This window comes from Melospiza georgiana, chromosome 8 (assembly GCF_028018845.1).
Source record: "Melospiza georgiana isolate bMelGeo1 chromosome 8, bMelGeo1.pri, whole genome shotgun sequence".
Taxonomy (NCBI): domain Eukaryota; kingdom Metazoa; phylum Chordata; class Aves; order Passeriformes; family Passerellidae; genus Melospiza; species Melospiza georgiana.
The window spans coordinates 32013042-32036856 of NC_080437.1; the positions used below are offsets into that span (position 1 = coordinate 32013042).

General features: G+C 45.8%; 1 protein-coding gene across 2 annotated transcripts; it reads right to left on the bottom strand.

The window, feature by feature from the left end:
* Positions 1-858: 858 nt before the first annotated feature.
* RGS10 (regulator of G protein signaling 10) lies at positions 859-22072 on the bottom strand. 2 transcript variants are annotated; one of them, XM_058028935.1, is made up of 6 exons: positions 21984-22066; positions 20967-21167; positions 16462-16580; positions 14996-15082; positions 7976-8119; positions 859-4324 (listed from the first exon to the last, which is right to left on the bottom strand). In XM_058028935.1, exons 2-6 carry the CDS (start codon positions 20983-20985, stop codon positions 4178-4180), a joined length of 516 nt encoding a protein of 171 aa, XP_057884918.1. In that variant the 5' UTR covers positions 20986-21167; positions 21984-22066; the 3' UTR covers positions 859-4177. The 2 variants fall into 2 exon arrangements, with proteins under 2 accessions (XP_057884918.1, XP_057884917.1); XM_058028934.1 differs by lacking the exon at positions 20967-21167 and having other exon boundaries at positions 21984-22072.
* Positions 22073-23815: the final 1743 nt, after the last annotated feature.

The window sequence follows — 23815 nt, forward strand, 5'->3', positions numbered from 1 at the left end:
CAGACGGGAGCGATCCAAACTGCGGCTGCTGCGGCAGCACAGCAAAATCCCAGAAATGCTGGGGATAAAGGGTGGGATAAAGGATGCCCCACAGTTCACTTTGCACCGAGGCTTTGCCAAAAGCCCTGGAACATGAGCTGTGCTGGATGCAAAGCAGAGGAACCGCCTCTGGCACAGGAGAATGATCACTGCCGCGTAAACAAGGCTTCTGGTTTGTCAGGGGGGACACTGGGCCAAAAAATGCATCACTTTGTAGGACTTGCTGCCCTGTTTTAGGATGAAAAGAGTTATAAACAATTTATGTAAGGGAGTTTATACCACTTTTCATCTTTGGATCAGTCACACAATTATACAGGACCTCTCTGCATCACCGACCTAAATAGTTTTTAACCCACTTGAAATGTCTGAATTGTCAGTAAAAAAAAAACAAGCATGTTCCAAGCTGTTATCCAGACAGGAACATTAAAATCATTTTCTCTGCCCCCCTCTGATTTTTCAAACCCTCCTTCTCCACACCAGTGCAATGAAAGAAATGCAGCAGGAACAAAGAAATGGAGATGGAGCACAAGAAGCATCTTCCCCTGTGCAAGCGACTTACTGCAATCTGTTCCGAGCCCGGGCAGATGGAGCAGGTACAAAAAGCATCTTCTCTTGTCCATCTTCCCCTGACTTACTGCAATTTGCTCAGAGCCCAGGCAGAAGTGAGCCCCACTGTGCCATTCCTTCTTCCAAGGAAAAAAACCCCACACACCAGGGCAGAGTGTAAACTGTGAGAGCTGAAAATGGGATCATCATGGGACATGGAGCCACCTCAACCCAAACCCTGTTCAGAACATAAAACACCTGTCAGCACACAGATTTGGTGTATTTGTACAATATTTTTTATTTTTCAGCTGAGAAACACAAAATAGGGTAGAGTTTAAGGCATGCAATCAGGCATGAAACTTCTCTTGCTTGTTTTGTGTGCTCATACCTTCAGTGTAAGTTCTACGAGAGGGAGTAGATCCTATCTTTAATGTCTACATGAGCAACTCTGAGCACCCACTTACAGCCTGAGGTTGGATGCAATGTTAACAGTTCCTGGAATGAGGGATTTACTCCCAGGGAAACAGTTCTTTCTCTTTGTGTGATTTGTTCTGTGCCACATGGAGCAAGTGTCACCTACTTCCAGGAGCAAGTTTGTAGTAATACCAATTTTCCCCACACATACACAAATTGCAATTACAGGCATCTGCTTGCATGGGTTTAATTTGATTGCCCTTTTACTGAAAAATACAGATAATCTAATGAATAGCAAGAACATCTTTGCTTTCTGCACATTGCAAGTCTACTTGTGGGTGTTGTAGAGAAATCAAACAAACCCAGGCACCACAAAGAGAATGGTGCAACAACTTTTTACCTCTGAGGTAAAAGAGCAACTCAAAGATGAAGAATTTTGTGGGTTAAGGTATATTAGGTATATATATATACACACACACCCCTATATATATAGGTATATATATCTACCTATATATAAGGTATATATGGGTGTGTGTGTATATATATATATACACCTATATATATAAGGTATATATATATAGGAACATAATAGGTACTGAAATAAACATGATAGGATTGGAGATGCTGCTGAAAAATCCATTTCCATTTCTTAATAAGTAACTTTCATCCTGTGGTAGTGTAAAGCACCTTTGTGTCTACTCATGTGGGGCATTTGCTCTGAGCAAGCAAAGACAGTACCTGAAAGGGAACATATTGCCAAGGAAATATTGTTCATAAGCAGCTACAAACTTATTGTCTCTCTTTACCACCCCACCTTTGTTCATAAGGCTCCTGGTTTTGTTTTCTATTATTACCCTTTTAAAACGTGATAGCCAAAGACTCTCCTGCCTTGCTCATGCATTTTTAAAATCAATATGATTAAAAATGAATCTAGTGTGCATCCATGTGATGAATGTGGTAAGAGCTCGTTCTGCATCTTTCCCATGAATGGCCCCATGCTGAATTTTTCAGTATCACTAAGACTAATGCAGCAAACACTGGGAAAATACAAATGCCACGTCCTAAACTGGTTGAGCTGCCCACTCCCAAGGGCTTCAATGCTATCACAAGTTCTGTCCTCTGCTGTGGCAGGCATTAAGAGTTTTGTTTTTACAGTGGATTTTTAAAAGAGGTAATCCTGAGATTACAAATAGTTGGCAAGTCCAGAACTGGATGGTCCCATTTCCAAGGCCTCAGCAGAGGAAAAAAAAGAAAAAAAAAAAAAAAAGATTCATGCACATGTTTAGTTCATTCTTATTCAGTAAAACATTGAAATACAGCTTAAGCATGAGGTCAAATACCACTGAAAGTGCCTGAAGTAATGGGACTTCACCATTAAATCTTTCAAGAGCATAAAAAGAACATTAACTCAGTGCATAAGAATTACACCTTACAACATGCATATTGTGGAGGCACTGACCTCTTCTTTTGATTTCCTAAAAATGAACAGGGTATGGAGCTCTAGGGGAAGAATCAGAACTTCCATCCCCACTTTTAACTAGGGAAAAGCCCATGGAAAAAACTTCATTTACACAATACCTGCAAGAGTGGCTCAGAGTTAAAAGAAATACTCAAGTCTACCAAGTGAGTCTGCATTCTCAAAAATTACAAACTAGACTTAGATTTTTAAACATTGATTGTGACAGCGATGTATGAAACATATCTGGCCTTTCTGACAAAAAAAAAAATAAGTACAAAATGTTCAAAAGCTAACTGTGCATTTAGATTAGCCAGCACATAAACAAAAGTTCAAGACAAGCAGTGCAAAAATTGGAAGAGTAAATAATGAGAGAGTGGGAAACAGCCAGACCACAGCTGTGAAGCTTGTAAATAGAGCAAGTAGCTAATACACTTTCCCAGCTTAAACTGCAATTTAGTAACAACTGCAGTGAATTAATCAAAAAATACATGAACACATGAAAAACTTTATGCCAAAATGTGCTTTGCAGTGCTGACACATTCCCAGGAGAACATGGAATGCTCACTGGGAATGGGAATTGGTCTTTTTCCACCAACCTTTGATTGCACAGGGCAGAAATAAACTCTCCTTGCACTTGAGCTTGATGTGAGAGTGGCTGAACCCCAAACCCAACTCCCTGTTCCACTGCAGCTCTCCAAAATCACAATTAGGAAACCCTGAAATATTTGAGTGGGCCAAAAAAAAAATTCTGAAGGGTGATTTTAGCAGGAAAAAAAAAAAAAAAAAGAGTAAAACAAAAGCAGATTTGGTGTGTTGGTCCTTTGCCAAAGCACAGTTGGTGCCCAGAGCAGGATTGGTCAGGAGACCTGGGAGAGACCAGATGCTTCCTGATAGCAGCATCTGATGTCACACTGGTATGAGGGACAAAGCCAAGCCTTGCTGAGACCAGTGTGCCCTGAGAGGGACATTTACTCATTTGCTGTCACATTTCCTAATGGCAGTTAGGAATTCTTCAGAGATTCTGCCTCTTTTGGAGCCTTTGCTCCCAAGGGAATAGAGGCTCTCCCATCCTCTGAAGAAGGTGATTGTCTACTGCAAAAAAAGGGGAAACTTAGGAGATACAAAAATGAAAATCATGACTAGGGAAGTGTTTTGATCCAGCAATAAAGGCAAAGCAAAACAGACATCACCCTGAAAGGACAAAGTCACACAGGAAGGGATTGGATTCTACTGAGCTTAACCCTGAAAGATGCTGTCCCTTTATGATTAAATTAGCTGTGAATGACTCACCCACAAACTAATGTGAAATGTTCTCCTCAGCTGCTTCTCCCAGCAGTTCAGGATGTAAAAGCTAGTCCTCAAATAAAAATTACAAGGCAAAAATAAAAACCCAACCACGCTATCTCCCGTTTCTCATCACCAAGATGCCTCACAAAGGAAAATAAAAGAACTGAAAGCATTTTAACTTGTGAAGTATGAAAGGAAATTCATGCTAGGGAGGAATACCTCAGCATTTTAGCTGGGGAACAGTCCTTCCATGGGTGCTTGGTTAATAGCTGTCATGCAAAAACAATTAGTCATTCAAGCAATTAAGAAGGTAAGTATCTCCTAAAAAGGTTCTGAGCTTTCCAAGCCCTAAATGCAACTGCTATGAACCTAGACTGTTCCTGAGTGTAATTTCCTTATTGTAGGGCCTCTCCTGAGGAGATCCATTGTGTCTCATGTGTTGTAAATTCTTGATGCTCTTTTAGCTGCAGTCTGAGCCTCTGGGGAGTTCTCCTCTTGCTCCTCACTCTTCTTATGGTTTAGGAAGATGTCTGACTTCAGGAAGCGGCTGTAGCTGTCATACTTCATGAGGTTGAATATCTGGGAAGAGGAGGGAAAATACAAAGCAAATGAGCTCAGCAAAATGAGAATTTCAACGACAAGGATGCTGTAATTCCCATGTACTAGCTGTACAATGTTCTGTCTGTACTAGAGGATTACATTTTAAAGAAATACACTTGCAGCTCTCCAAGGGGCAGCATGCAGCAAACAACATTGGTTCCACGGTCACTGCCTGGCTGTACCACCCACGTTAGTTTAAAAATCAAATTGCACTTTTCACAATAGCCAGCTCTGCACACCTGATACTGAAGGTGGGAGGTTCCACGGCTGGCTCAGGGAGGAGATGCACTGAGAGGGACAAAGCAGAGCTCTGAAGAAGGAGAGGTACCCTCTGTGCACCTTTCTGGCTGCAGTGACTCCTGAGGGCTGCACAGTAACTCATGCAGAGCACTGGATAACCCAGGAAAGCCTCTGAGTGATTCACACAAATACTGAAACACCTGGTTCAGCCAATATTCCTTAAACCTTCACCAATCCTCCCACCCTTGTCAGACAGAATGCCAAGAGTGGTCTCAGGCCAGATGAGAAATGTTGCAGGAACCTGCCACAAATACCTGACCTGGTGCAGATGTGCTTTGCCAGTTAAAATGTGGGTTTAAATTGCTGGTGGATTAAACCTGTGTAATTATACTTTTCACCAGGCCAAGAGATTCTCACAGCCAGCATGGAAACACAAAGTCAGCCCCAAGCACAGCTTTTCTCTCCCAGGGCTTGAGCTCAGGCTCATCCATCCCTCAGCATCACTTCTGCTCTTCTATTTACACCCACTGCAGACCAAAAAGAAAACCAAAACAACAAAACCCTACAATTCTTCTGGAGTTTTCTGAAAACAAAAGTGTTGGGAGAGGAGCCTGGATTCTGTTCAGGTGTCAAGGTCAGGACTATATTTTGCTTGGTGTTGAAACAGAGGGGAAGGGATAAAAGTAAACTTCAAAACTATAATTGAGGCAAAACCAAGGCCAGCCTCACCCTCAGTCTATTATTTCACTGGTGGAGCCTCTCTGAGTCATGTTTCAGGACAGATTTTTTTTTTTTTTTGATACTCAGAATAACTGAATTTCCAAGACAAATTCCTGGGTTCTCACCTGCAGATGTGGCTACTCCATGTGTGGATAACTCAGCTTTACCTTTACAAGCCTCACTTCTAGCTGATAGCACAATCAGCTAACACAGCTCTCTGCTAGGAGGAAAAAACCAATCTCAAACTGCTTTTTCATTTCACATCCTTGAGGAACCTGGACAGATACAGGCAAACACCTAAAATTTGACTGTTTTGTCTGTGCACTTGCTGAAATAGCTCCCTTAAAAGTAATTTATTAACCAGCAATTTACTGGATTTTTCTAACAAGGTGTTTGTTTACATGTTTAAATAGTTACATTATTGTCTAAAACTGTGGAAATATTATTCTTTAAGAAACATACTGGAATATGAAAAAACATCCCAAAACACCCATTCTGTGTAGAGCCTGATCTCCAGGGTCTGAACTCTCCTGAGTTAGGCAAAGCCAAATTATCCCTCCTGACACTGGCTAACTACAATATAATTAAATCTATCCAACCAGCTCAAGGGGAAAAAATATTGTGAGGAAGACATCTCCTGTTAAAGCATCATGCCTGTGTTAAGAACTTAGACCCCTCTTGCTCCTGGTATCACTTAAAGCATCTCCCAGAGAGAAAGAGCATTGAAGATGAAGATCTGTGTTTGGCTGCCCAGACTGCACAAGAGCAGAGTTCACAATCATGTGTCAAAGCAGACCCCTCCTTTCCCCCTCCCTCCTCCTCCTCTCACTGCTTTGTGGAGCAGGAACATTCACCCCACAAGCATTCTGGATTTCTGTGAACCACTCCATCCAGCACAAAGAAATGGCCTGAGGGCAGCTGGGGCCACCCCATGGGCAGCAGCCACAGCCCACCAGTGTCCCCAGTTAAACCAGGAGCTCTTTGGGGGCATCAGCCACAGCCCACCAGTGTCCCCAGTTAAACCAGGAGCTCTCTGGGGGCATCAGCCACAGCCCACCAGTGTCCCCAGTTAAACCAGGAGCTCTCTGGGGGCATCAGCCACAGCCCACCAGTGTCCCCAGTTAAACCAGGAGCTCTCTGGAGGCATCAGCCACAGCCCACCAGTGTCCCCAGTTAAACCAGGAGCTCTTTGGGGGCAGCTGGGGCAGGCCATGGGCCGCTGAGACACCCTACCAGTGTCCCCAGCCAACCCCACCAGTGTCCCCAGTTAAACCAGGAGCTCTCTGCAGAACTGAAGCTCCTGTTACCAGCACTGCTGAACACCAGATTGTGGCCTTCCAGCTCTGCCTTCTTCTCCTCCAGACCCACAGTGCCAGCAGTGCTCAGCTCTGCTCCTCAGAGAACAAATTACACCGCTCCTCATAACTTTATAAGGATTGAAAGCTGGAGAAGACCATAACTCTTCTGAGCCATTATCTAACAGCAATAAACAGTAGCTTCAAGCACTGGAAACTTGCAATGACCCATAAATGCTCTGCATTTGTTTTTGAAAGCTCACAGATTTTCTTCCCACACTAGAGGGATTCCTCCACCACTAGCCCAGTGTGTTTCCAGTTCAGGTATTGCTGATCCTTGGCTCTCCATGTGCATGTCATTTATAAACAGCAAATATTTTAACTCCAGTGTTCTCTCCAGCTCCACTCACCCTGAACTGCAGTGCTAAGATCTACCAGAACAGTTCCTTCCCTTTACCCAAGTCAGAACTTTTTTCATTAAAAACTTTTTTTTCTTCACATTGAAATTGGGTTTCAGTTATTTCCACTGCTAAAGTCTTGCAATCTGCCTGAAAAACAGCAGAACCTTTGCTCCTCAGACCCCTCCAAGTGCCCCAGCCAGTGTATTCAATACCTGACTGAAATGGGCTGAAAACCCTGTTTAAATCACTGAGCTGTTTCTCCACAAAAGGAAAGAGCCAAGTGGAAAATACAGGTAGTCCTGAGGATGGTACAGGAATTAAAAATAGTACTGCAAGTGCTGGAAAGCTGCAGATAAGAATGACTCACTTCATAACTTATGCTTTGAAATCAGCTGAATATCAAGAAAATTTATCACCTAAAGACATGCCTGCAAAATTGCTAATTTCTACCAGACCTCCCAGGTTCTTTAGGGAAAGGCAAAGCAGAGACCAACTCCTCTAAGTCTTGCATGTTGCAGAAGAGGAGGGTTTTTAGCAAACTGTGCTACATTCATATCAAGATAAACACCAAAGCAAAGTAAAATGAAGAAATTTGAGCTCTCAAGGAAACCAGGGGCAACTACAGAAACAAACATCAGCAATGACTCAGAACAAGTGAATACACAGGAAAACAAAGGCACTGAGTTAAGCAGGGTGATTCTCAAGCTACCCACGCAGGGACCCTGGAGAAAACTCCAGCCAGTTGTCCAGGAAGGTCCTGAGCTGGAATTAGAATGATTGTATTGATTCTCCTTATTAACTGGTTGTAGTGAGATGGGGCCAAGAACCTGGAATATCTCAGAGCAGCTGCATTAATACCCCCAGCATGGACAACCCAGCTCTGTGCTTACCTGTTCAATGATGGCTAGAAAGCAGAGCTCACCAAAACCAGACAAAAATGAATGAAACTGTGTTGTTGAAATAAATAACTTTACCTGGTCCTGGAGCTTCTGGAACATGAGAGGGTGAGGTGTCTCCAGGATGGTCTCACTCAGACGGGACTGCCCCTCAACATTGACCTGGGAGGAAGCTTTGCTGGACAGGAAAGTCATGTAAATCTCTTTAGCTTTTTCCTGCATCTGCAAAAGGAGATTTATTTAAAGAGTTATTTGCTGTGGGAATGTTGTCTGCATCAGGTTTATCTCACTTGTGTTATGTTCATTTGTACTGGAAGAGGAACAGGTCAAAAGCTACCCTGGGATCAGTGAAAGCTGCCAGAATTCGGCAGGTTGGGATGCCTGAATCTCAGCAGCCAGTGTAAAACTGCTCAGCATCATCAACTACACCTTGTCTTTGCTTTTGAGACAAATAGTTTTCCTAACAGGTCATCAGTATGGGCAAGAAACTCAGAGGAAGAAAAACTGGGAACTTGCTACAAGGGAAAATAGAGTGAAAAAAACAAATTAAGAAAACAGCAACAGCTTGGCTAATTGGCAATGATAAGACTCTCAATAGGCTCTGAGAGTTGATAAATAAGGGCCTGACCTGCCTAAAGCTGTTTGTTGGTATTTGCCCTATTTCAGAGCTCTTCCCTTGTCAAACAAATAACAGCAATAACATCTTGACCTCACCAGCATCTTCAAAGCAGTGAGTGGCCACAATCCCCTGAAGTTCAAGGAAAGGCCCCTTAACAGATGGTTGGATGAGAGGAAGCCAGAGAGGGAGAGCAGAACCAAGGCAGGCAAGGGCCCAGCCCCTGCTGCAATGTGAATTCTGCATGCTGAGAGCCAGCAGCTGCTCTGGGCCATCTGAGCCCTGGGCACTCAGCAGGGCCCCCAGGGTGCCCCTAATGAGCAACCACAGCCCCTCAGCAGCCAAAGGGATGTGCCTTTGATGGGGATGGGGCTGGAAGAAGGAAGCATTTAAATCCTGCCCATGAAGGAGTGTCAGAATTACTTCCATGTTTTACAGCTGAGGTACATTTACACTCAGGGGTAATTAGAATAAAAGCTGCATGTGCTTGAGCATTTAGGAGGCCTAAAGAGCTGGGGACTCTCACTGCTGAAGGGGACACTCATGCTCTAGAATTCCTTTTTAAAACTCATTATTCATCTGGGGGGTAGAACATTACCTGTCAAGTGCATTAGGTCACAATGAACTGTTTTTAACCATTTCCAACTTGTTTCACAGCTCAGGGAGGACTGGGTCAGCCACTTCTGTTCTAAATGACCAATTAATCCAAGGCATCAAAGGTGTGACTGCTACAAGTGGCACAGTTAATGTCCCAATGAGGGCACAGCAAAGGGGCCTTCAGCTCTTATTGCATGAAAAATTGTATTGCCAGTCCCACCCAAATGACTCCTGAACCTGCTGTCCAACCTCAACCATACCTGAGAGAGGGGCAAAGGACTGAGAAAAATATTACCCTCCTGCTGAGTCAATGGAAAACCAGCAGGAGAAAAGAAAGGGAGAGGAAAAGCAGCACAAGCACCAAGGGAAAATCTGCAGTCTGAAGTTCTCTGCTGTGCTTGAACTGCCAGGATGTTCTCTGCTGTTGGCTAATCAAGGCAGATGTAGCTGCTTGCCCAAGGACACAGGAGCAAGCTGGGCACTACAGAGAAGGAGCAGAGGGAGGCTGGAGAGGGAACACAAAACTAGAAGTAACTGTGGGGAAGTTTAATGAGCATGGAGAGGAACAACAGGACTGTGTGGGAGGCTGCTGAAACAGGGAGGCACTTTGGATTTTGTGAGGAAGAATAACAAAGAAAGGAAGTGAAAGAGCTGTGGTAGGGAGAGGAGGCCTTTGCAGAGACACAGAGGACCTGGCTTTACAGCAGTGGGGAAATTTGGAAATTTTGCTCAGCTGAAGGTTACAGGTTCTGCTGCAAATAGAACTGCTCTGTGCTTGAGCAGCACAGCAGCTGATTAACTACAGCTTATAATTTGCTTTAAAAAGAAAGAACAGTCAAAGCTGCCAGTGTGCTCATACACCCCCCAAATGTCACTCAGGCAGAGCCAGGTTCAGGTGGAGGAGGCAGAGATTGTCCCTGTTCGCTCGGTGACATTCTCTGCTCTGCAGCAGCCTCAGCTCAGGGGACTCTGGAACTGGGACAGCTCTTAAGCTGGGCTCCTGCTCACAGGTGGCTATTGAAGGATTGCTGGCAGTCCCCAGCTCCATCTGCGTGCTCTCCCCAGTGTCCCTGCCAGATTCCCATTTGGAGCATGAAGTTCTGTCCACAGCAAACCCCCCTCGCTATTTCCAGTGCATCCAATATTCCTCCCCACTTCCTTTCCTGAGGTCAAGCTCAGCTCCCAAGCATGTGTGGCTCCCAAACGAGCAGAAGGGAGCCCCAGATGCTCAGCAGACCAGGCTCCAGCTGTGCAGCATCACCCAGCCCTGCTCAACCCTTGCTGCATTCCACATGGGAAGCAACAGAAGAAACCCCTGAATGTACAGGGCTTTGTTCTGGAATCATTCACTACAGCACTTCAACATGGACATTTTGGTGGGTTTTAGCAATAGCTGAAAATATTCCCCGTTGTTGGAAGCATTTATTACAATCTGTAATTTATTTTCATTTATTACAGTCTGTAGTTTATTTTTGAAGCTCGGCTGCAAGAGGAGAAACATTTAAACCCTGGGAAGCAGCACGACTGACATGTTGTTTATTTCATTAACAGTCACAAATGCAACAACATGTGACTAACTCCAACAAAATATTTAGAGTTAAATTTCATTCCCTTATCCCCACCACTCCCATTTCAGTAATTAAATTCATGCCCTAACACAAGGGTGGCAGCAGAACTCACTGCTATGAGTGGAATTGATCCCATTGTTTTCTCAAGCTTCACCAAACATTAAATCTGTATTTTAACTTCAATTTTAAAGGATTTTTTTTTTTTTTTTGAGTTACAGAGATGTGTCTTGAGCTGAGGGGGAACTTTGTACCTTTCTGCTAGAAGAAGGGGGGCAGAACCCACCATAAACCTGCCTAGAGCAGCAATGCACTCTGCCTGCTGCCTTGCTGTGCAGCTGCCAAAGATCTGCCCTGCTCCCTGACTCATCCACTGATGGAACAGCAGCCCCTACAAACCCAAACACTGCCCCAGCCTGGCAGAGAAAGGACAACAAGAAATATCCCTGGCACAAGGGATGCTTAACCCACTGCTCTATGCTGACCTTTGGAAAAGTTTAAACTGAGCAAGTAGAACCCCAGGCCAGAACTCACACCTGCAGTAATGAAAAGTTTATCTCATCCTTTAAAAATAGGAGGGGGAAATCCCATTCATAGAATAATGGAATGGTTAGGGCTTGAAATAACTTTAATTTTGAGATAAAGTAAGTTTGAAGTTACTTTTTGAAATTACTCAGCTACTTCCAGCCCCCTGCAGGGACAGGGGACATCCCCAGCTAGGTCAGATTGCTCACAGCCCCATCCAGCCTGGCACTGAACGTTTCCAAGGATGGGGCACTGATCACCTCTGTGGGAAACCAGTTCCAATGTGTCACCATCCTCACATTAAAGAATTTCCTTCTCTTTATTCCATAAAGAATTTTCCTCTTTATCTAAACTTGCCCTATGTCAGTTTGAGGCCATTTCCCTGTCCTGTCACTCCATCCCTGTGTCCAAAGTCCCTCCCCAGCTCTCTTCAAGCCCCTTTAGGCCCTGGAAAGTCTCCCTGGAGCCTCCTCTTGCCCACCCCCAGCTCTCCCAGCCTGGGTCCAGAGCAGAGGAGCAGAGCTTCTTCAGCCCTTGGAGCATCTCCGTGGCCTCCCTGGACTGCCTCCAATCTGGGTTAAATTGATATCAGCTTCATCTGACCAACAGCCTCAGTGCCTGTGAGCTAATCTGTGTGGGAAACCAGTTTTAAGGAGAAGTGAGCTACAAAACAAGTAAAAAACTGTTTTTAGAATGCTGTGTGCACAATGGAGAGATGAAAAGGGACTTCTGCAAGAGTCACTTCCAGAAGAAAAATCCACGCTTCATGCTACCATAAACACTGGAAAGATTTCTATTTTTAGTGCTTTTCCTAGCTTTGTAAATTATCTAAACAAAGCCACCCATAAGCAGTAGCTACAAAAATTTACTGTAAGTCTGTGTCATCCTAAAGCACATTTATTCAGGCTTTAGTTATAATAATTTGGGCAACCCCAGACTCCAGGCTGACCACACTATGGAATGACTGGTACTGGATAATTAACCTAAATAGAACCTAGTTAAATCTCTGTCCATTCATTTGGCAATTCATTGAAGGATTCACCAAGCTCCTATCCCTGCACATCACTTGAACATTTTCTCTACTGGCATCCTAAATTAGCAATCCTAAATCAGCTAGAAATATGGAAATTATTTAGCAAGGGAAAATATGATTATTATCCCACTGAAAGCGTGGGACTTTACAGAAAAGTTGACTGACTGGTTGTTCTTTCCTCAAGACTTTCTGTATTCCTGGACCTTAATGAGGGAGGGAAGCAGCTGAATACACAAAACTGGAATTACTAAATGTTACAAAGTTCACAGACAAATTGAACATTTCCCTCTTCTTGCAAAAAAACCCCAGTTTTGTTGTATTTTTATGGATTTATCAATACTCAAAAAAACCTCACAGCTAAACCCAGCAAAATTGTTTTGAGGGGATTTTTTTCAGTGCAAAACACAGAATATTTACAGAAAGCAGACTCCCCTATGCAAAATGCATTGTTTGGAAAGACAGGGAAATTTTTTTGCTGTTGAAAATCTGCTGGGAAACTGTTTAAGCTGACAATATTTGACTGACCTTAAGAGAGGAATGTGCAGTCTGGACACAGCCCTCTTAAGGCTGCTCTTCTTAACACCTTTCCTAGCCCATCTCTATCTGATTCCTGTTCCTGGGCATTCCTGGTGTTCCTCCAAGCACATCCCATCCCACAGCACTCCTGGGAAAGCTGCAGCCCAGGGCTGGCACAGGAGCACTCAGTGCTGGATGGGACAGAGAGGGGTGGGGATGGTGCTGCATCCAGCCAGGCCCAGGGGTGTCCCTCAGGGCCCTGTGCTGGGGCCAGGCCCAGGGGTGTCCCTCAGGGACCTGTGCTGGGGCCAGCTCTGTTCAATATCTTTATTGATGACATGGATGAGGGGATTGAGTCTTTCATCAGCAAATTTCATAAATAAAATAATTAAATTTCATCAGTAAATTTGCGGACGACACTGAGCTGGGAGCTGTGTCCGTCTGTTGGGAGGCAGGAGGGCTCTGAAGGGAGACCTGGAAGGGTTGGATGGATGGGCAGAGTCTAACAGGATGAAGTTTGATAAATCCAAGTGCCCATTCCTGCATTTTGGCCACAACAACCCCTGCAGTGCTCTGGGCTGGGGATGGTGTGGGTGAACAATGCCCAGGCCCAAAGGGAGCTGGGGGCACTGATGGACAGACAGATGGACAGGAGCCAGCAGTGCCCTGGGGCCAAGGAGGCCAAAGGCTGCTGGCCTGGGGCAGGAATGGAGTGGCCAGAGGAGCAGGGAGGTCACTCTGCCCTGCCCTGGGCACTGTGAGGGCACACCCTGAGTGCTGTGCCCAGCTCTGCCCCTCAGCTCGGGCAGGACCTTGGCACACTGAGCACATCCAGAGGGGCTGGGAACACAAACCCTGAGAGGAGCCCCTGAGGGAGCTGGGGGTGCTCAGCCTGCAGAAAAGGAGACTCAGGGCTGCCCCCATCACTCTCACAGCTCCTGAAAGGTGCCTGTGCTCAGCTGGGGCTGGGCTCTGTCTGCAGCAGCACTGACACAGCCAGAGCACACAGCCTCAAGGGAAATGCAGGCTGGATAGCAGGGAAAAGGTTTCACAGAAAGGTGATAAAGTTCTGGAATGGCTGCCCGGGGAGGTGGTGCAGTCCCCATCCCTGGGTGTGTTTAACAGAGCCTGGATGTGGCACTGGGGGCCAGGGCTGAGTTGAGGGGTTGGGGCTGGGCTGGACTTGATGGTCTTGAAGGTCTCTCCCAACCCAGAAATTCTGTGATTCACTTGGAAGAGGTTTAAGGGCATTTTCCCACTCTCACCTCTTCATGGTGCCAAATGTGCCCTTTGGCAACAAGAGCTACCTCAGATAAAAAGCATAAAAGTGGGATTTCAAAAAAAAAGACCTTTAGGAGTCTGACACTCAAGGGCAGGGATACTCACTTGGAGTTTTGATTCTACTTAATTCCATATTCACAGAATGAGCTCTTAAAGAGCAGATAAATTTGAAATTTCTCAAGAAAACAACAAAACAAACAAACAAAAAAAAGGCACAAAAACATTTTGAGAAACGAGCAAACAAAACATGGTACATATCTTAGGCCTGACTCTGTGGGCTTCAAAGTCTAAATGTGAAAGTGGATCCTCTGCTCCTGGTGGATCTAAATGTAAACCAAGATCCAAGCAGAGGGAAGAAAACTTACTGAAGGTGCCTGGTTGAAAATTTGCCAATAGAATAATTCCTACTAGAAAGGTAGAGCTGTCATCAAAATTAAAAGACTCTGCAGATATACATCAGTTTGGATAAATATTTAAGTAAAAAAGTTTAAACAGACCCCTTATGTTTTGTAACTTGTAATTTGATAAGGCAAAATGTTTCATTTTGGTGCTGTAAAATATTTTTGTTAGGGCCATTTGTTATTTTTATGTTCCACTAAGAGCACAGTGGTGTAAATTTCCAGCTAATAGCTGCTATGCTCTAAAAAAGTTCTGAATGAAATATCTTCATATTTGCAAACAAGATGATGCAACATCACTGCATTAATAAAACTTTTGCTATTCCCTAGAAACTACAAAAAGTTCAGTTTTCAAAACATGGGAAACTTGACAATTTCAGCACTTTGTTTTGATTTGAAATAGAAATGGATTTGTTTCCGAACAATTCCACCAGGATGATTTTAGTGCCATTTCTTCAAATATATCTATTTGCATTCATGCAAAGCACATTATGCAACAGAGATGTTTTAGCTCCAGCTCTGCTAAGTAAACTTTGTTGACAAGCAGAATTTATTTAGGAAACATACCTGCTTTTTTCCCTGTGTTTTCTTAAATTCTTCACATGCTAACCAGAACAAAACGTTTTCTTCACTAAATTCTTTCTTTAAAAATTCCTAGGAAAGAGAAAAAACAAAACCACCAAGGTTAGGATCCAATTTCTCAGCTGTTTTCCCCTGTTAGCACCAGAAGCTGCCTACAATTAACTTCACCATGGGTTTGCCCAGCCCAGTGTCACAGAAGCATTTGTGCATCTGCAGGGCTGACATGGAACACTGTGATATTCTGCTCTTTGAAAGCACATTCCAGGAGGAGGATGGGCTCCATCTAATCTCAGACCATATCAGTAACTAACAGGAACAGCTTCTTCAGCCTCCCTTAAATAACTCGAGCACTTTTACAGCCACTGCTCAAAGGGAAATCCAGAAAGAGATTAATTCATTCCCAGGTGAGTAAAAGGAACCATTTTAATGAGAGTCACAAAGCACTTGGGATTCTCATGCAGCACATTTCTGACATTTTTAATGAGTAAAATCTCTACAAATAACAGTATTTCTAAATGGGATCATCAGTGGCAATAAATTTACTTAAACAAACTGAAGCAGAGGATGTAGCTGTGCTCTCTATGCTGTTTAAACACAGCACATTCCTCCAAAAGTGAGGGAGGGGAGAAAATGTACATTAAATTTATTTATGAAATGTAATGACTGAAACTTTTACAGCTCTGAGATCATCAGTTTTTTCTTTCAAGTGTTAAAAAAATAGAGACCAAGTAATGCTGGGAATTAAACAGCACCAAGATCAGTTGGGGGTGGTTTTTTGGTGGTTTTTTGTTTTTTTTTTTTTAAGAATTTAAAATCAGCATTTTGTTATTCTTGTTTACCTCACTTTTTCAAACCAGTCTGGCAGGAAACCATTTTACCCCAGTGCATTTTATCAGTACAGCATGGCAAAAGCACTTTGAAGTAGGCAGTTCCTATTCTTACATCTAACATGGCAAGAAGGCCTTGAAACACCAACTCACCACCCTCACCTAATTAAACTTCAAGCCATTTTGAGCTGCAGCAGCCCACACTTTGTAGTAAACTGAAAGGGAATATTTTCAGTAGAGCTGCTAAACACAGAGCAAGAGCCATGGAGTCATCAGATTGCTCCTGGGAACTCATGGCTTAAGGACAATGTGTGAGAAGTGAGAGCCCAGGATCTCAGTGACAAATAATGCCTGCCAGGAGGGATCAGTGGCTCAGGGACTGCAGTTTATCCAGCTTGTTAATCCTTGCAAGAGAGGAAGGATCCCATCAGGAAGGTGCAGCCAAAAGCCTTGCAATTGCCTTTTGAGCACAGGCTGCCGTGGCAAGGGGCAAAAGGAGCCACCTCAGAAGCTCTGCCAGCTCTAGAGGGATGTGTGCTGTGCTCACAGTGCTGCACCCTTCATGCTGAGGCTCATTCTGCCTTAAACCCTGAATTTTGCTTTATCCATATTTAATATATCGACCCTAAAGCGTTTGACTCCCTCCGGGTCTTCCAGGAGGTTCTCCAGTGACGTGGCCCATTTCGAGGTTCCCTTCAAGGCTTGGTGGCTGCTGCTTGGGTGGCCCTCACCATCATTTATCTCTGGAAAAAAAAAATAAAATGGACAAAACAGCATTTTCTTTAGAAAAATGGGAGTATCAGCCACGTGGATGTCCCCCCCATTTCCCCCCGCGCTCCTGATTTCTGCTGCTCTCTTTAAAGGAAACCCCATAAAACAGAAACTGAACACACACACGTACATGCATAAGGAATTTTTGCCTGTAAGGAGGCAAAAACTCCTTGCAGCCACATAATTCATGAGCATGCAAGGAGGCAGTGTCACTGCTTTAGAGGGGTCCAAGCACCTCCTGCCTGGGGAGCACAATGACCACACCAATGTCCATATTCTGCTCTGGCACTGTCAACAATGTTGGCTTCTCTAAAGGAACTTCTGGCCAGTCACACATGTGAAATTTATTTTTAAGAAGAGAATCATCACTGGGAGCTGGATGCTCAGTAAAAGCAGAGAAAGAAAGAAAAATAATGGTTTGTTTAGCAGGAGAACCAGTCCAAGATATTAACCCAGCCCAATGGGAGGAAATACACCCAGCAGAAGAGCATCGCTCCAGCTGAGTCAGCCTGGTTTTGGGCAAGAGGGTGATTTTACTGTTTCCAAGCCCTGAAATTCTCCTTTCTAAGGTGTACTGGACTGTGCCACATCTGATCTGCCAGCCAGCCTTCTCACAGACAGGAAAGATGGAATACAATTCCTATTTCCTCTATCCCAGGAACAAGCACATTTCATTCAAGGCTGGTGATGGCAAAAAACCCTTCAGAAAACCCATTACTTGGAAAAACTCCAGGAATGCTATTGCTCATCTGAAAAACTCTAACACAGGCATAAAGTGCTCAGCCTCCTCTCCTCTCACACACAAAGTGCCCTGGGAACACAGGAGGGAAGTCAGAAGGATAAGAGCTGCACTTCAGGTCACTGTGCACTGGGGAGATGCACAAAACCCTTACTGCAACCAGTAGAGCTTCTATTTATAACTCCTTCATTTCTCCCTACCAACTTACTGGAAATCTGCATCTGCTTAAGCTCTGCTTTTAAAAACACTTCTTTCACCATGAAACTAACCCTCAGTAAGTATCTCAAAAAACTCTCTATGCAGAAATACACATATATTAATATTTGTATTTAAATACACACTAGCAGGTGCCCTTTCCAGCTGGTGACTGAGGTTAAAGCCCTACAAAATATTGGCATGACAGCAGAGGCTCCTGAGCTTTGGATGGTGGGGACCTGTGGAGTCTGCTTGTTTCACCAACTGTTCTAAATGAATGAACATCTTTTCTGCCTTGATAGGGAGGGGATTTTGTTTTAAAAACTCTGCTAGTTTAAAGGTCAGGAGCCAGACCTAAGGATTGTCTCCAAACCACAGCTGCAGCCTCCCCATGTGACAGCAGCACAGCAAGTTAGCACTGCCTCAGTTTGCCCCCCTTCGTGCAAAAGGATGTGGTTCTTGATCAGCACTTGAAAAATTTGTTTTAGAAACCTGACTCAAAGTATTTGGGCGTGCAATCTCAGTAAAATCTGTGAGGTTGGAGTGGGAATGGCCGAGTGTGTTGCAGCAGAGCACAAAGCCCTCTGAGGAGCTGGGGATGTGCTGCTGTGTTCATGCTCACCTGGGAGAGGGATGGCAGCCCTGGGTGTGCAGCTGCTGCTGGCTGCAGAGCCAGGCCATTCCCCCTCTGAGCATGGCTTAGCACACAACAAAAGGGGGAAACATTTGATTTCCAGTGTTTCTTTTCCAGCCAAATCTGAAGTGGACACTAATGATTACTTAGTGGCAAAGCAGGTGTTTCAATGAGCCAATGCAGACCCAGCCCCTTGAAAGCCTAAAAAAAAAACCTGGTGGGCAAAGGCCAGAATAAATCCGTCCAGAAACTGAGGATACATCAATCTGCTTCTCTTCTGCTGCTTTGACTGATCTTCCATTACACTGCTGGCCATTCTCTACCCTCCCTGATCATCATTTTCCCCATTTTCCTCTCACTTCCAGCCCAGCCAGCACAGCCCAACTCTGCCCCTGCATTCATGTTCTCTCCTCCTTGTCAGCCTCCAAACCCTACTCCCTCTAGTCCCCTTTTCCCTGCATTCTTCTCCTACAGCCTTAACTTCAAAACCAGAATTTGGTTCAGAAGGGAAGACCTACATGAGTGTCCTGGTGTCCATTCTACTGAGCCCTGCACAGAACACTGCCACTCAGTTTATTTCCTCACTTCACCAGCTCCTCACAGCCCAAAAAAATACCTTGGCACAGAGACAAGGGTTGTCTGTCCATTGCAACCCTTCCATTTACCCCTTGCCTCATTTATTCCATTTCTCCCTGGCCTCATTTCTGTCCCCAGAGCAGAGGCTGAGGGGTGTCTCAGGTGCTGGGCAATCCCAGAGGTGCAATCCCAGCTCAGCCCAGCCGACAGCTCCCAGCACTGCCCACCCAAGGCTGGGGACACCAGGCTGAGCCCCATTAATCCCCATGTCCAGCGTTCCTCTGCAGCCACCATGAAACATCAACATCCCCTTCAGCACAAACATAAATAGGCTGCAAATGACAGTAGGAAATACCCTGAAATTTTATGAGGCTATTAAAGCTGCTGGGTATTTTTACTATACCCCATTAAATATGCCATCAACAGCATTTATTCTAATACAAAAGTGACCTGACATCCCCTCGGTCAGGATCATAACTTCCCGCTCCACATGCTGGTTTCATGCAGCAGATTTAATATGTGATTTTCAGATTTTTTAAAAGACAGGAAAGAGGTTTTCCCCAAAAATGACCCCAGAAGCTGATCCCCAAATCTATCTCTATTACTAAATTACCTTAAAAATTATACTTTCACTGAAACGCAAATTAATGAGTCTGAAAAAAATTCATTTGAGGAAGAAATACAACAGTGTAGTTACATGAATGATCCTTCTGACACCAATTTATCTCTGATATTTATAAAAAGACAACTTCATCCTGTTAAAATCATCTGCTGACAAAGTTCAGTAACATAGCCTTGGAAACAACAAGCTTGATCCCATTGAATAACAAGATCCCAAATGTACATACATCTGTATGTTCATTTAAATGAGGAAGGCAGACATTTGCTGTTACTAAAAACTGGGAGATAATTTTGTGCATCACAAAGGGCATCACAAAATGGCAGTTCTGCCAGCAATATTTCTGTCAAAGCAACACACAGAATACGCATCAGATGATAAATAAGCCAACTGCATTTCTTACATTACAGTTCATTTATTACATTATCACATGCTAATTAAATTTCAGAGCAGAGCCTGCTGCCTTTTGCATGGGCTAGGAAGCAAGAGGCAGAGAAAGGCAGCAAGGCACGCAGAGCAGAGCTCAGTTGTAAGAGTTTCTGCTGAAGCAAACTTTCCACTGAGTTGGAAATGTGCTTCAGAGCCGCCACGGCTCGCACGGCGTGCGGGGAGCAGCCAGCTGCTCCTACCAACGCAGCAAATGATTGAGTGCTTCTTTTAACAGCACCATTCTTCAGAGCACTCCGTGCTCAGCCAGTTGCATTATCTGGAGCGTTATTTTAGAGGGAAAGCTCGCAGGGGCTGCCTTGCCATCACACAATGGCACTGCAGCAGCAGGCTGCAGATAAAGGCTCTTTGTGCGCGGCACAACGGTAAGAGCAGCGCTGAGAACGCCGTAATTATCAGCTGAAGGGTGCTATCAAAAAATGCCAAATATTTGCATCCTCCAAACAGGAGCTTGGGCTGAAATCCCAGGAGGTATCAACACAATATGTACAACTTTGCAGGTCAGAACTCACAGTCCTGGCCCTTGTTTCTGACAAGCGCGAAGAGCAAAAACCTGCGGGAACCCCTCAAGCGGAGTGATTCGGACACGGCTAATTGAGTTAGCCACGCTGATCACCCTGCCCCCCAAAGCAGGCCCACTGCAGCCCTTTCCCAAGCTGCTGCCACTCTCCAGCTGTTGATACCGTGGCCTTTGTGGCCCCATATCGAGCAGCACAGGCTCACACACCCTCACAGAGTCCTGCTGAGCACATCCCTTCCAGCTGCCTGTCCTGCCCATCTCCTGCCTGCACACCCTTCTGCACACCCCCTAACAACCAGCAGCCACACAAACACTCACAAGGACAAAAGCACCATGCAAGCAGCACATTCCTCACTCCACATTTAAGCATGGATGTACAACAGGAAAAGCCACTTCCATCTCTTTTTGAAGAACTTATGACCAGTCCTCCCCTCATCCACCTGGATCATAAATCTGCAAGCCACGAGCCTTTATTATTACTTTAAAAGCACTCTGAATACCTTGTCTTGTCCTACAGTCACCAGAAAGCCTACCCAGCAACAATCACCAGTCTGGAATTAATAAATCCAAGGTATGAAGCAGTGGGAAACTTCATTAGCAAGCAGCTGAAAAGGGAAAATTCCCTTACTTTCCATGTATCCAAGCATCAGCGGATGACTCCTCGCACAACAGTTTTTTCCTAGCAGCAGCTGAATTTTAGACCTTTTTGCTACAGCAGAGCTGTCCTCTCACGCGTGGGGTGTTCAGAGCACGAGCTTCAACATCCTCTTTTGACTGTCTCTAGCAACAGATGGCTACTGGATTCCACTTTTAACTATAAGGAAGGAAACTAAAGGGACGTTCCTCTTTTGTAGCATCTCTGGAATTGTTCACCAGACATATAGCCTTTAAAATACCCCCTTCCCCGCCTGCCCTCCTCCCCCTCCTCCCAAAAAAAAACAACCCAAAAAAACCCCAGAAAACCCAAACAACTCTAGACAAAGATTTCATTCGGCTTTTCTTAGAAAGATTGCAACTTCTTCCTGCACACCATAAAACAAAGCGTTATTTTCTAGGATTTGGAGATTGCAACTGCTGCCCCAAATGTCCCAGCAGTGACAGATGTCAGACATCATCCCTCGGAACCGACAGGCTCGCAGCATCGGGGATACAAAACACCCAACGGCGTCACAGCGCCTGGCTGCAGAGGGATCCGCGCTGTCCCACATTATTACTGCCTGGAAATCCCCGTTCCGGCTAGAACCCTCCACAGGCGAACTCCTCAAAGTCAATTTGGAGTAGGAACAAGCACGCTGCGATGTCCCGGGCTGTCGCCCCGGCCCCGGTAACAGCGGCAGCTCCGAGTGAAGCTCGGCTGCGGCGGCACCAGCCCGAGCAGAGGGGCCGAGCCCAGTTCCCCCTTCCGCGCTGCTCCCGTAGCGGGAAGCGCCCCGGCCGCGCATCCCCCGCGGCCCCGCGGCCTCGCTGAGGGCAGAGCGGCCGCCGAGCAGCCCCGGCCGCGGCCCCGAGCTCCGGCGGGGCCCAGGGACCGCCGTGAGCCCCGCGCTTCACCCCACAGCGCTTCACCCCCCACGGCCCGGCCCGGCGCTGCCCCCGCGGGAGCGGCCGCGGACTCGCCCGGGGGTCGCGGCCCCGTCCCCGTTACCTGAGGGCGGCCGCTTCCTGCTGAGGCGGCTCACGGCCCGGTTGAACATCCCGGGCGCCGCTCGGCCCCGCTGCCGAGCCCGAGGGCGGCCGCGCTGCCCCGCCCCGGCCCGCCCCGCCCCGCCCGGGGAGCGGCGCCAGCCCCGCACCTGCCCGGCCCCGCCGAGCGCCGAGCCAGGGGCGCGGGGAGCTGCCGTGCAACGCGGCACCGCCGGGGATTGCCCCCTCCTCAGCCTCCCCTGCCCAGCACAGCCACGCCGCCCCCGCTCCCACTGCCCTGGTGTTACCGCCGTGCACCCCGCTCATCCATCCCGCCGCTAGCTCTGCCCGGCTCAGGGCTCCTGCTCCTCAACCAGAACTGCTCCTGTCACCGTGCTCGGGGACACGGGATAGCAGCGTCCGTGTCCCCGCTCAGCTTTAACCGCCAGCCACTCTCCTGTCCTTGCTTTAGCCACCTTGGAGCAGGTGCAAGAAGTAAAAACACTTCCCAAGATGGGCACCTTCATGAAATTGTGTCCTGTCTTACCAGAATAGACATGCCAAGCTTTTTGTGTTGGAGTGACTCCTTTGCTCGTCCAACATTTCAAAGGACAATTATTTCTGAACAGAAAAGCGCAATTACAATTTTAACCAATGTACTTTCACTTTCAGAAATAATGTTTTTATCAACATATTTGTTCAAAAATCCAGCATGTGAGAAGTTTGTGTAATTCTGACAAAGCTGCGAGCCATCAAACAGACAATTACCTCAGCAAAACAGTAGTGGGAGGCAATGGGAGCGCTTAAATCCCACTGGAAATATCGCCAACACACAAAAAAATCACAGAAACCACTGCTAGCAGACAAGTCAACAGTTGTTTTATTTCCACCTCAGCCAAATCCCATCCTGAACACACAGTAACACATTGCTAAGAAGCTCCGTTCGCAGAGGGAACTTGGATGGGCTCCCCATCTCACTGAAAATTATGGATATTTTCCACTTATATGCACAAGGCCAAGATCTCATTCCTGGGAACTGGTGACACCAGAAGACTGAACACAAGAATCAATTGCATCTGTGCTTCCAAAATAAACAACAGCACAATACCTTCCAGCTGAAGGGATTTGGCCTGCACCCCCTGGATTTCTGCCTTCGGCACTGGGGCCAAAGGCTGTGTTAGCTGGTAAAGATTTCTTGGCTTTTGGGGTGGATTAAAAAAATATGAAAGTTTGCTGTTCTGCTGAGGGAACTGCTCAGCAGCTGCATGTGGTGTTTCCAGGCAGATGTGTGAGACAGGCACAACATTTGGGACACAAGTGGAAATTCCGTGCAAGCATCAGAAGAGCAGGGTGTAACACCCCGGCAGCAGCAGGGCCGGGTGACACAGCTGGGAGAGGGAAAACACGTGGAGAGGCACATGGGAAAGGAGCAGGGGGCAAGGTGGGAGAAGACAGCTCGGACATGCACCTCCCAAAGCTTTTTATAGTCATATCCACTAGTGCCAGGTATTCCAGGCAGAACATTCACACTGAAGCAGTACAGACATCACCAGGTTTTATTTTTCTTTCAAAATTCAGGTCACAAAGCCCAAAGTTTCTATTTTAAGTCTTAGGAACTCATACTCCTAGGACAACTACATCATCTTTGAGCCAGTGTACTGACAAGAAGTTACCACGTTAGCTTCAAGACTTAACATCAAGGATTTGGGGCTGAGGGAGTACATTAAGAACTTGTGAGAATGTTTGGAGGTCAGATTGTGCTCAACAGACCCAAGAGTGCCCAGCTCCTTGTCCATTGATATAACAGGACACCTGACCTACAGATCTGCCACAAATTGACCTGCAGAATCCAAG